This window comes from Pelodiscus sinensis, chromosome 2 (assembly GCF_052426305.1).
Source record: "Pelodiscus sinensis isolate ZL-2025 chromosome 2, ASM5242630v1, whole genome shotgun sequence".
Taxonomy (NCBI): domain Eukaryota; kingdom Metazoa; phylum Chordata; order Testudines; family Trionychidae; genus Pelodiscus; species Pelodiscus sinensis.
The window spans coordinates 48,316,293-48,328,631 of NC_143053.1; the positions used below are offsets into that span (position 1 = coordinate 48,316,293).

At 43.1% G+C, this 12,339-nt stretch overlaps 1 protein-coding gene across 8 annotated transcripts in view; it reads right to left on the minus strand.

Moving 5' to 3' along the window:
- Positions 1–2,063: 2,063 nt before the first annotated feature.
- Positions 2,064–12,339, minus strand: part of RALYL (RALY RNA binding protein like) — a 562,192-nt gene continuing 551,916 nt past the window's right edge. For 3 of the 8 annotated variants that reach the window (XM_006112993.5, XM_006112990.5, XM_014581715.4), the window contains one exon: positions 2,151–3,235. In XM_006112993.5, the coding sequence (XP_006113055.1) occupies positions 3,218–3,235 (18 nt within the window). In that variant the 3' untranslated portion in view covers positions 2,151–3,217. Of the gene's footprint in view, positions 3,236–12,339 lie in introns of all 8 variants that reach the window. The other 5 variants (XM_025179532.3, XM_075920454.2, XM_075920458.2 and 2 more) reach the window with 5 other exon arrangements.

The following is a 12,339-nucleotide window of genomic DNA, read 5'->3' on the forward strand; positions in this document are numbered from 1 at the left end:
GAATAGGGCTTTATTCCAGAGCATTGGGCCAGTCTAGACGCTTTTTTTCCGGCTTTTCCCCAAGCCGGAAAAAAAGCGGCGGACATGTTTATTTAAATCCGCGGGGGATATTTAAATCTCCCGCGGATTTCCCTATTCCCACTTTCAAAATTAGCATGCCCCTTCCGAAAAAGGGGCCAGTGTAGACGTAGCCTTTGTGATTTTTATTTGGGAATAAATAAATAAAAAACAAAATATTAACAAAATAACCCCTTCCACTCCCCCAGAGCCAGCCCCTCCAACCTAATGCCTCCCCTTCCAGAGCCAGGCACTCCTAGCCCCCCACAACCTAACGCCTCTCCCCTGCCCCAGAGCCAGGCACTCTCAGCTCCCCTCAACCTAATGCCTCCTTCCTCCTCCAGAGCCAGTCCCCCCCAACCTAATGCCTCCTCCATCCCCCACAGCCAGGCTCTCCCAGCCCCCCTCCCAAACTAATACCTGGGTTCTGGAGTCGACGTTGATGCCTGAGGCGCTAGGGCGGCTTGAACACAGCGACCAGCTGTGAGCGCCTTCTGAAGCACCCAGCGCAGAGCACCCAGCCAATCATGAGTCTGCGCAAAGTGGCCTGCCCAGCTGTGAGTGCCTGCTGGAAAGCATAGAACAGAGCACCTAGCTGGCCATGAGCATGGGCACAGAGCAGCCCAGCAGGCCGAGAGTAGGCATTTGGCCATGTGCTCCGCGCGGCCAGTGGGCTGCACTTCATTATTTTATAAAAATGTTCTGGCAGGCCACAAAAAGTTTCGATCGGGATGCATGTGGCCCTCCAATCACCAGTTTGACATGCCTGTTGTAGAGCAAACTCATTCTTTCTCTCTTTGTTAAGTGATCTCGATACTACTAGATGGGATAATACACCCACCCAGTAGGTGTGTGGGTTACATATACTCTCCTTCACATACTTTTAAAGGGCATTATTCTCCATTATACTTGTTCTTGAGTAGAACAAGAAGCCAGTATAGACACAATCTTTGGGTCTTCTCCCATTTTTTCATAGTAAGGTCTTCATCATTTATGTTCTGCTTCTCTATCACATGCAGCCAATATTATCAGGTCTAGTCCAGAGCTCATTGCACTATAACAGAAAACTTTTCATTGACTTCAGTATGCTTTGGATCAGGTCCCATAGGCTACGTCTAGACTGCAAGCCTCTTTTGAAAGAAGCTTTTTCGTACGATACTTTAGAAACAGCCTCTTTCTAAAAAGAGAGTCTAGACTACAACCAGTACTTTCGAAAAAGCAAGCCGCTTTTTGAAAGAAAGCGCCTAAGCAGTCTGGATGCTATCTTTTGAAAAAGCACAGTTTGCATTACATAGCGCCTTTTTTTGAAAGAGCGCTTTTGAAAAAAGGCGTTATTCCTCGTAAAATGAGGTTTTCTGCAGTCAAAAAAACCTGCCGCGTTCTTTTGATTTACTTTCAAAAGAATGCAGTAGCAGTCTAGACGCAGGAGAAGCTATTTTCGAAAAAAGGCCACTTTTTTTGAAACCCACTCCCTGTAGTCAAGACATATCCTGGGTGTGCCTGGGTGCTCTCTTTTGAAAAAGTGGCTTGCTTTTTTGAAAGTACTGATTGTAGTCTACATTTCTATCATGATTGTAGTCTAGATACTCTTTTTCAAAAGAGGCTTGCAGCTAGATGTAGCTCCACAGAGAAAGGTTGAAGGAACAGGACACAAATTTGTCTTTAGAAATGCTGTCCATTTTGTTCAATGAAACATCAAGTACTGTAAGACAAGTGTGGCAATGCAAGTCACATCTCTCTAGTTCAGTAGATGGAAACGTACTGCATCATAGCTCCAGTTACTTGGATGAGATCTCTCTCTCGGCAACATAGTCTAAATGTTGCTACCTCTCAGTTATCCAGCCAATAAGACTTTCCTTTTTAACTCTAGGTATGCTTTTTGACTCAGCTGGAAGTCATGTCTCTTACTTGCATAACATGTTTTCTGAATATACTCATACTAAGATGTGGACATCTCTTGAATGTCATCTGAACTGGTTCTCTGGAACCATGAAGAGGCCTTTCATCAGAACTGAGAACAAGTCAGCACTTTCTTTCAAGAAGAATAAGTCACATCAGCGGTTTATATAGCTTAAGTGTATTAAACATACTTGAGTATCACATAAGAGAAATAATGAATCCATTTTGTTTGAAAAGAAGCATGATTTATTAAGAAATTATATACTGAATTCCCCTACAGCCTCTGTGAGAATGGGTTATGCCAACTTCAAGCATGTGGAGAGTGCTTGAGAGGTTGAGGAATGGAAAGAGCCTGTTGACTGAAAGTGAAACAAAACATTTGGTAATCTAATGTCATGTTTCAAATATTGGAAATATATAAAACATTCACCTGTCTGGAATACAATTTGGATAGGACATTCACTGATATGTAAACTTTTCCATAAGGTAACAACAAACTGCTTTGAGAGAGTAACGGATACAGATGAAATAACCGTGCTAATCTATGGCATCACAGAGAGTGCTTGTTTGAAAAAAGGGATTAACAAGTGAGTTTAATTGACAGTTTATCAATTGATCCAATAGTTGACATATTTGCACTTTTTAGCAATTACAGTGAAATAGTGCATGAACAGAGCAATTACTTTGCCTTTCAATATTATCCCTACTAGTAAACATAATTATTTTAAACTATCAATATAATGAAAATTAATGAAAAATACCATACAACATGATTGATCATAAGTCTTTGATCATAACATGAACATGTTTGAATTAAACTGTAAACATAGAAATGCAATATCAAGTGACTTTAAATATGATAAACAGTAAAACATGCTAATCATAAAAATAGCTTTTACAAATATACATTTGTATACAGTGTCTCTCTCGCCTGTTAAATACGTCCTTCGTATTGTTATCATACAGTACCTTGGCCTTTAACACATCAAAATTAAAAACAAATAATACCAATAATTAGCCAGAGGAAAACACATTTACAATCTAAACCATAAAAATCTGACAGTTGTACAGCTTAGAACATATAAGAAATGAAATTTCTAAGGTTTGAACAATAATGTCCATTTTAATAAGTAAAGTGAGTTTTCATACAAATTGAATCAAAGGTGTTGCTAGCCAGTAAGAAACCGCAGTTCACATTTCTGTGGGGGAGTGGAAAGGGGAAGTCACAGTTTCTCTTCTCAGACTCCAGGGGGCTCACTCATCACTTGATCTGTAGAAACTGAAAAATGAAACATTTGCTTTAGTATGAAAACATGGGCTTTGTTTCAGCAGCACATGGAAAAGACGCTAGGCTAAACTGTAGGGGAAAGGGAACAGGACCACTTTATTTGCATTACATAATCAGATCATACAGTGCAACCATCTGACTTTGACACTGAATTGATTAATTCTGTAGGCTAAAAGGAATGTCATGTAACTGCTACAATGGATAGCCAGTACCCTACATACTCCTATATTAGAAAGCTCTACCCAGAATTAACTGTGCTGACTTACATCACCACTCATTCACATCACCACCCACCGCTCCTTGGTGAAGTATACCACTCAGTAGTAGTTTATATTTGTAAAAACAGGGAATGGGAGAATGTATCCCAGCTACTTTGTGAGATAATGTAGAATGTGTTGACTTGCATAATTATATTTATTCTAAATACACTACATACATATACTCTATTCTCCTATCTTATTCCATGCCATTTGTGTTGATCGCAAGCTTTAACACAGGGGCTGGGGAGAAAAGGAGAGCTCCTGCTATCTGGTTCATGAGTCTTTTCCCAGTTGCTTTCTAATAGTTTTAATATTATTATTGTGTGCACCCACTAGGCCTGTCCTGTTTATTAATGATTAGTTTTATTTGTTTGAATTAAATACCATCACTCTTTGGCTTCTATTGTGGTTTTCAGCATCATTATTTTAGAGTGGGAAAGCAGTGGGATTTCTAAAGCACAAGACACTAGAGTCCTGGTAAATACATCCACAGAAGGCCAGAGGAAGCATTTTATTGACTTCAAATGGGCATTGGATCATGCCCCATGGGAGCATCTAACCATTAGACAGCTCTAACACCCATTAAAAGAGCACAGCAAGTGCTTCCTTCTATAAGGGTTGGAGAAGAGAAGTCCATTCGTGTGCAGAAAATTTTCATCAAGACAAGAATTTTTCATTTTTGTTGAAATTTTTAACAGGATCTTTTGAGATTTCATTGCAAAACCAAAAATCCTAAAATATTTTTTTACAGTTTTTAGCAAAACTGAAAACTTCTGATCAAAAGTTGAAAAAATTCAGACAAAACCAGAATATATTTCAGCAAACTTTTTTGTTTACAGCAGAAAAGTTTCAGGCATAGGGATTTTCTGCTGAAAAATCTGAAATGTAAAAAATAGGTGATACCTGCAAACATTTATGTTGTATGGAAACCCTCCCCCCAACTTTTCTGCTGAAAAGATCAGATGGAATTTTTTTGACCTATCCTACTCTCAATGGCACTGGCCCAATCTTGTTAGAGGTGCATAGCACAACTATACATTTTCATTCCCTCCTTGCTCTCAAGAAGGAAGGTTCCCATGTCCCGCATCCTTGTACAATAGAACCTACCATCTGCTACTCTGTTTTAAGTTAAAATGATGTTTAAAATATTATTCTCCACATGCATGGAGAAGATTTTCTTATCTTCCTATTTTTAGCACTGTATCCCTAGACAGACTTAGCTACATGAAAAGGATTTTCAATCCTCCCCTTAAGTCAGAGAAAGGCCTAATGGTTGTTAAGTAGCTATTCATCTTCTGAAAGGAAAAAGCCTATGGTTCCACACTGTGCACCCCATTAGCTCCAGAGGCAATTCTAATTTTCTAGCCTCTTCTTCACTGTTGTATCGCTGCTACATTATGTATGCAGAAAAGACAATAATTATCCAAGGAAGAAGAGAGACAGATTTTCAAATTATTTATTGAAGCTTTTTCCTTGCCATAAACCTTCCAGGCATTTACCTGTCGCTAGTACTAAAAAGCTTCATTAGGTTACTATTATGAAGCATTGCTGCTAACCATCTGGATCCAAATTGTGAATGTTGCTTTGCTGTCATTTAGAAACAATGGTAAAAATTTACCAGTCCCACAAGCAAAAAAATCTTGTTTTCTTTCAGTACATGGGCTTGTTATTTGTCTGTTGTTCTTAAAGGCTGAGAAGGAAGGTTAAAATGTTAGATTTTCAAGCTTCTATTTTCTCCAGAATGACAGTCACCCTAGGCTATGATTAATCTAGTGCAATATAATACTAATTTTATTCTACTTTTTTCTGCTGAATAGCGTGTAATTTATCTACTGGTTTTATAGTAGCTCTGATGATATTAAAAACACACATGATGATTAATGTTTTTTTAATCTTTTTATTTCCTTCCCGTTATGTATAAAAAAAATCCCGACACAACAAAGAGGAAAATGAATTACATTCAAGCAAGCAATATGGCGTTCATTTGGTGTGGTTATAAAGAAACATATCACCCCAAAAAGCAAGGTTCGAATATATTACGTTAAAAATTAGATAATCTAACTGAACATATAGCAGCTGCAGTGATAAATAATATCAAACAGACAGTAAATACTGCCCTGATTGTAATAGCATCTCTTGGAAAAATACAGAGCTGTTACAGCTTATTTATTCATTCATTTCCCACCTGAAATAATTTGCATTTGATATTTTCTTCCTATATTGTTGACTTCTTGAGCATGACTGCAGGAACTCTAGTCAGTCATGTACTGCATATCTTAGTTTTCCAGAACTATTGTTGCTCCTACAATTCCAATATGAGCCCTCTAGCTTTTGGCCATGTGCAGGTCAATACCAAACCATAGCCAACTAATTTAAACTTTACATTGCTACAGTATCATGTACAGATTTGGAAGACCTAAATTAAATGCTGGGATAACGTAAGAGCTGATTTCTATGGCAGTATTCACTAGCCACAACCTATACTCAACTAAAAACTTTGCAGTTATCTGCTCTATATCTGTGGCTATCCGAATCTGCACATGCGGGTATCCACCATTCATTCTGTGGATATTGGAGTGTATGTGCCTACTACAAAAAGGCTCTACTAACCTGCCATGCTGCTGCCTCCATTGATTTTAGAATGCTGAGCAGCTGAGTTGCAGTGCCCATTACGCGCCGTGCCCAGCCTCTTCAGTCTCTGTTCCCCGTCAGACCCTGCTCCCCTCTCACGTCTGTTCCCCGTCAGACCCTGCCTCCCATCTCCTCCTGCACATACCCCCCCATCACTAGTCCTTAGGACTTTTAAAAGTGTGTGTGGCTGGGACAGGGTTGCTTGTTCTGCTCTGCCCTACCAGGCGCTCCTAATGGGGATCAGGACAAGCACCCCTGTCCCAGTCGTGCTCCTCAGCAAATGTCTCAATCCCCACACTCCTGTAAGTGCTGAGGAGTGGGGAGAGCGGGACAAGCTCCTCGGTAGGAGCACCTAGCAGGCAAAGCAGGGTAGGCAACCACCCATGCCCTGACCATGCTCCTCAGCAGGATAAAGGTGTGGTAGTGCAGGTCTCAGGCCATAAACCCCTATTATGTCTCTGGCTTCCTTGTCCCCTCCCCACAATCTCCTACCCCAGGGGAATTCAAATGGCAGCTTCCCTATGTGCAGGTCGTGGCACCTGCGGTGTATTATGCATCCCAATACAAGACAGAGTCTGAGACAGTCAACTTTAGCCCTTGCATTATGGCACTTGCCCTGTGCAACTGCAAAGACAAAATTAGAGGACGAGCCTTTACGTAGGCATAGTTAATGATGCTTCCCGTTACTAGTGCACAGCAGAAGGATACGTGTGGAGAAACACAACACATTTGCTATGACTCCGCTGCCATGTCCACTGCCTCACCCCCCTGGCATCTACATTTTAGGCAATTCACTTTGCATGCTGCACTCTGCATCATGCATCCTAAGGTTTGTACCATAAACTTTGCCCTCTGGTCTGTACCATGCACCCCATTTATTCACATTCAGCTCATACCACGAGGCAAAAGACCACTTTTTAAATGCATCAGCATGAACTGACATCCTGCATCTCTCTCTTGTCAATTGCCACTAGAAAACTTTCTAAACAGTATGTATTTGAAAAGCCAGTGGTCAATGGAGAATGAAATTGAAAAGAAATTAAGTGCTGGTGCATACAGTTTGAAGGGAAATGAGAAAGGCAAATCACCAATTTGGAATACATTCAGATTTTTTATTGATGAAAAGAGAGATACTGTGACCAGAGATATTGCATGTGTCAAATGCAAAAATGTCTGTACTTATAGTTAACCATAAAAACTGGGACTTCAAATTCACTGAAACACAAATGTAGACCAGAATCAGGATACAGTTTGTTGAAGAGATATTCACCAAGAAATGTGACACTGTCACACAAGACACAAAGACAACTGTAACTCATGCATTATTGAAATTTATCACACAAGACATAAGGCCTTTTGAGGTAGTTGGGATGAGAGATTCCTTGCATGTTTGGGTGCCAAAATGTGATGAAGTGGATGGACGTGTACTAATGACACTTTCCACAACATTAGCCCAGTATGCTGCACTTGTGGCAGAAGAAAAAAGAAATCAAATCTCCACAGAACTGAAAAAGATGTTTGGGCACAGTAGCTGGAGGGATTACCCTTGATCTGTGGATAGATGATTACAGAAGGGTTGCCCTCAAGTCCTATGTGCAAATAAGCTGCTCAGCACACATTATAAATAGTATTCTTCAGCACACTACCAAACCAGGAAGCTAGAAAGAAGAGCAGGGCTGGCCTTACCATGAGGAGAACTGAGGCAGCTGCCTCAGGTGCCAGACTGTGTGTAGGGGGCACCACTAGGACTCAGAGTATAGAAAATTGTGTCTGTTGCTTGTGCATATGTATTCTCTCTGCTCTAGATGCACAGAGATGGTGGAGTGCTGTGCTGGAGGAAGGAGGGTACAAGAGACATAACAGGAGGCAGGAGAAAAGGTGGCATGGGGGCATTATTTGAGCTCCCCACCTCAGGTGCCAAAATGTTGTGGGCTGGCCCTGAAGAAGAGTGTGACGGACCCGGTGGGGCTCCCCCCCCGACCGGGGAAACGGCAGCCGCGGGCGGTGGCAGCGGGGCTGGCTCTACACCGCCGGAGCCCGGATGCAGGGCAGCGCGGGTGCGCGCGGGCCGAGGGAAGCGGGGGCGGGCTTGGACCACGGGGCAGTGTTCAGCATCCACCCTGGCATCCAGAGGTACCAAGCCTCTGGGCCCCCGCACCACCAAGGACAGCATCAGTGGCTGGCGGGCCACGTTGGGATGGACCCGGCGCCTCCGACAGGGTGAGTGACTTGGAACGCATCCAGCCGAGGGAACCGGTGGGCGGGGAGTGGAAGGAGCCCGGGGTGGGGCCTTTCTGGTGCCTGTGGGCAGACGAGTTTAGGGCGCCGGCCCCGTCTGCCGTGGAGAGCAGCCTATAGGTGCCACACTCCACTTAGGGCCCCGACTGGGACCCGGAGGAGAGGGTGGGCCTGGGTCCCCCACTCTCCACGCAACCCAACCCCGAATCAATCCCCAGGAACCCCAAAACCCACGCGATGAGGGCATTGTGAGGACAGTCTCTGGTTGCACAATTAATGAGACTCATACTTCACTTAAACCAGAAACTGTGGATGATTTAATGTAGACTCAAGTTCAGCAATTAAGAACAGGCGAGGTAGAAACTAGCCCTGCAGTGCTTAATTTGTACTGAAAAAGTTAAGGGCTCTCTCAAAACCTAGCACAATAGCACTTGGGGGGCAGACAAAGAGTGCCTTCACCCCTAGACAAGCCCTGTGCTCCCCCCTGTGCACCCTTGCACCACCCTCCCCTCTTAGTGGGGAAACTGACCTCCTGAAGTCACACAGAGGGGAAGTGTCTGCTGTCATTGTTCCTGGTCCCCCCACCCCACAACTCCCATAGGACCACAAGCCCCCTAGGAGGATAACCCATGAAGTGAAAAGTGCCAGTGGGGGGTGTTCAGTCAGGCAAGCCCCTATAATACTAGCTGGGCAACTGGCTCGAGAGCACCTTCTTTGGTTCACTCCCCACTGCCTCCCACCCCTACACCTCTCATCCCTACAACCACCCCAGTGGGGAAACTGATCGGAAGTCTCATGGTCTGGATTGAAGTGCTTGCTGTCAATGCTCATGGTCCCCTCCTCCCTTACAGCCCTCCTAGGAGGATAACTTGTGAAGATGAGTTGCCAGACAGCCACATTTCAACTGAAGCAGCAGCATGCTCTGGGAAAAATTATCAGTAGCTTGGCAGCCAGCTGGAGAACACCTGCCCCTTCTCTTGTGCCTCCCCCCTGCAGCCTCCTCCTGCACCCCTCACCCCTGCCTATGCTCCCCCGCCTGCAGCAGCAAACTGACAGCCATGGAGCGAACTGTCGTCTTCTGTCCTTGCTCCAGGCTCCCCACACAAGCACCCTAGAAGCCCAGAGATGAGGTGCCCTGGGACTCCCACAGGCAGAAGAAATTCCGGAATATTGTGGGTGGAGTTACCAAACTCCCTGCCCAACTCTATTTGGAACTGTAGTAATCTTCTCTGTGGTTCTGTAACAAAGCATGAGTTGTGGCCATTTTGTACTGCTTCACACCCCTCCCCTGATTCCCCCAGGCTCCTTTTTGGTTAGATTTTCTGCTGATGGAGGCCTTGAGTCATACTAGCATCCCTGTGACCAAATCCTGCACTCCGTCTGCACTTACTGTACTGTGTCTAAGAGGTGTGGGGGGACGGAGAATCCACTGGAGGGAGACCAGTCAGCATGACCTCCTAAGGTGCCAACTTTGTAGGACAAATTTCTGGAGATTTCATCATTTGACAATGTTTAAAGAATAATCTTTAATTCTTGGAGACTTCAGAACAATCCTGCGACATGCCCACTTCCCTCTGGTGGGGCTCCCACAGGCCTGAGGGGAAGTCAGACTGCCGAAGCTGCACTCGCTTTTCTGTGCCCATCCTTCAACCTTAAACCATTAGATGCAAGCTTTGCTACAAATGCATAATCACTGAGCATATGCCTTTGTTGGGAAAATTTTTGCACATTGACGAGTTGCACAGGTTGACCATGCTTTGGATGAAGTACCTCCTTTTGTTTGTTTGTTGCCCAGTCACCTTACTTGTGGGATCCCACTGTAATTCTCTGCAGTCTGTTTTGGACATAATTATCTTGAGCAATTTTATATAATCTGAAAACTTAGCCACCTCACCATTTACTCCTTTTTCCAGATCACTTAGGAATATGTTGAAAAGCACTGGTCCCAGTTCTGATCCTTTGGCGATGTCACCATTTACCATACACTCCATTCCAACAATGTGGCCATTCCTGTCAAGTGGGCATTCCATATTCTTTATGGAAATATGGCTTATGAATATGACATAACTGGAACATTCGTTAAACAAGATAATTCATTACACATATCATTGGAAAGGTTATGAGCTGCTAAATGTATGTATCCTATTTGTAAGTGTGCATGCTTCCTGTTTTTGGAATTAGAAATATGAAGTATAAATCTGTATTACTAATGTAGTCATGCTAAGTGAGGATGCGTAGTAGTACTCACGGAACTTAAGGGCCCAGTACTCAGAACACTGATCTGTGAATACACTTGTTTTTCCTGGAAGCTGGGGAGGAGGGACTATGGTTTGTCCTACCAAGACATGTCGCTGATGCCGGACTCATTCTGGATGCCGTACTTTTACACAGAAAATGAGCAAACTTTAAACCCAACACAAAGGATTCCTGCTTTTTGCAAAACCTATATAAAGGTGGGAAGCCAAACAATAAGGATTACTACCAGTTGTCAGGACACCCTGGCTGCATCTATACTGGTATGATTTTGTGCAAATACTTTTAACGGAAAAGTTTTTTCGTTAAAAGTATTTGTGCAAGAGAGTGTCTACACTGGCATGTGCTTTTGCACAAAAGATGTGCTTTTGCACAAAAGCATCCATGCCAGTGTAGATGCTCTCTTGCGCAAGAAAGCTCCGATGGCCATAGTCATCGGGCTTTCTTGCGCAAGAAATTAACATTGCCTGTCTACACTGGCCACTTGCGCAAGAGGGCTTATCCCTGAGTGGGAACATCAGAGTATTTGCGCAAGAAGCACTAATTTCGTACATTAGAACGTCAGTGTTCTTGCTCAAATACTCGCGGCCAGTGTAGACAGGTGGCAAGATTTTGCGCAAAAGCGGCCTCTCTTGCGCGAAATCTTGCCAATGTAGACACAGCCCCCGACAATAAATCTTTGGCAATACACAGGAGTATTCAGGCCTGCATTTCATTATGATGTCCAAATAGTTAGGTTTGAGTCACCTGATTCTCTGTGTTCGACTACACTAATTATGGGCTAGATCTTTGGCTTGTATAAATTGACACACCTCTATTGACTTCAGAGCTTCTACACTAACTGAGGATCTGGCCCCAACTAGAAAACATGGGTTTGTGGTTTACTACTTGTGATATATCAATATCATATATATAAATTGCTACATTTTTCTATTTTTTTAATTCAGATTCTTTTTCTTGAGAAGACTGAAGCCAAGAAGCGGGAGACACAGTAGTTCATCTGGCACAGACCAAAATCAGTGCAGTATGGGCTCAATTCTGCCATGGGTTAAGCACCCTTAGCACCATTGAAACAAGAAGTGGAAAATGCTTAGCACATCAGGTCCAGCATCTATGGAGCAGTAACTGTCCAAATGCCCCTGTGTTTCTTGAACCCCACCTATAAACAGATATTGTGCTAAATGCTAAGAGATGCTGTGACTTACACTGAAGGCAATCATAATTCCATTTAATCAAGTCTCAGGATCTAGCCCATTCTAGCACTGTGAAATGGAAACCAGTGTTTTTATTGGCATTCCAGCCAACTCGCTTTTAAGCATGAGCCCTGATAATACTCATGGTGCAGAAGAGATGCTTTTGGGATTCTGAGTGCTGTCAAAAATCTGTAAAAGAAAACTGTAGCTATTTTAACCTCTACTTGATATGTGGAGTGGGGATTCCCCAGTGTGAACCGGTAATCCAATTAGCATTAACGCTAAAGGCAAGAAATTCTGTCCTACCAGTGGCAGGGGAACAAGACTGAATTAAGGATTTAAACTTGAAAGTATTGCTGAAAATTCTACTGTAAGGCCCCTCAACATGTCTCAGCTTTTAATTTTATTTTTTAATGTTTGACTAATGTTTGGTTTAGGAAAGTGAAAAAACTGAGAGAACTTGTTTTAATTAAGGAAATATCTGTCAAACTTGTCCAATTTTGTTCAAAAGTTTGGGAAG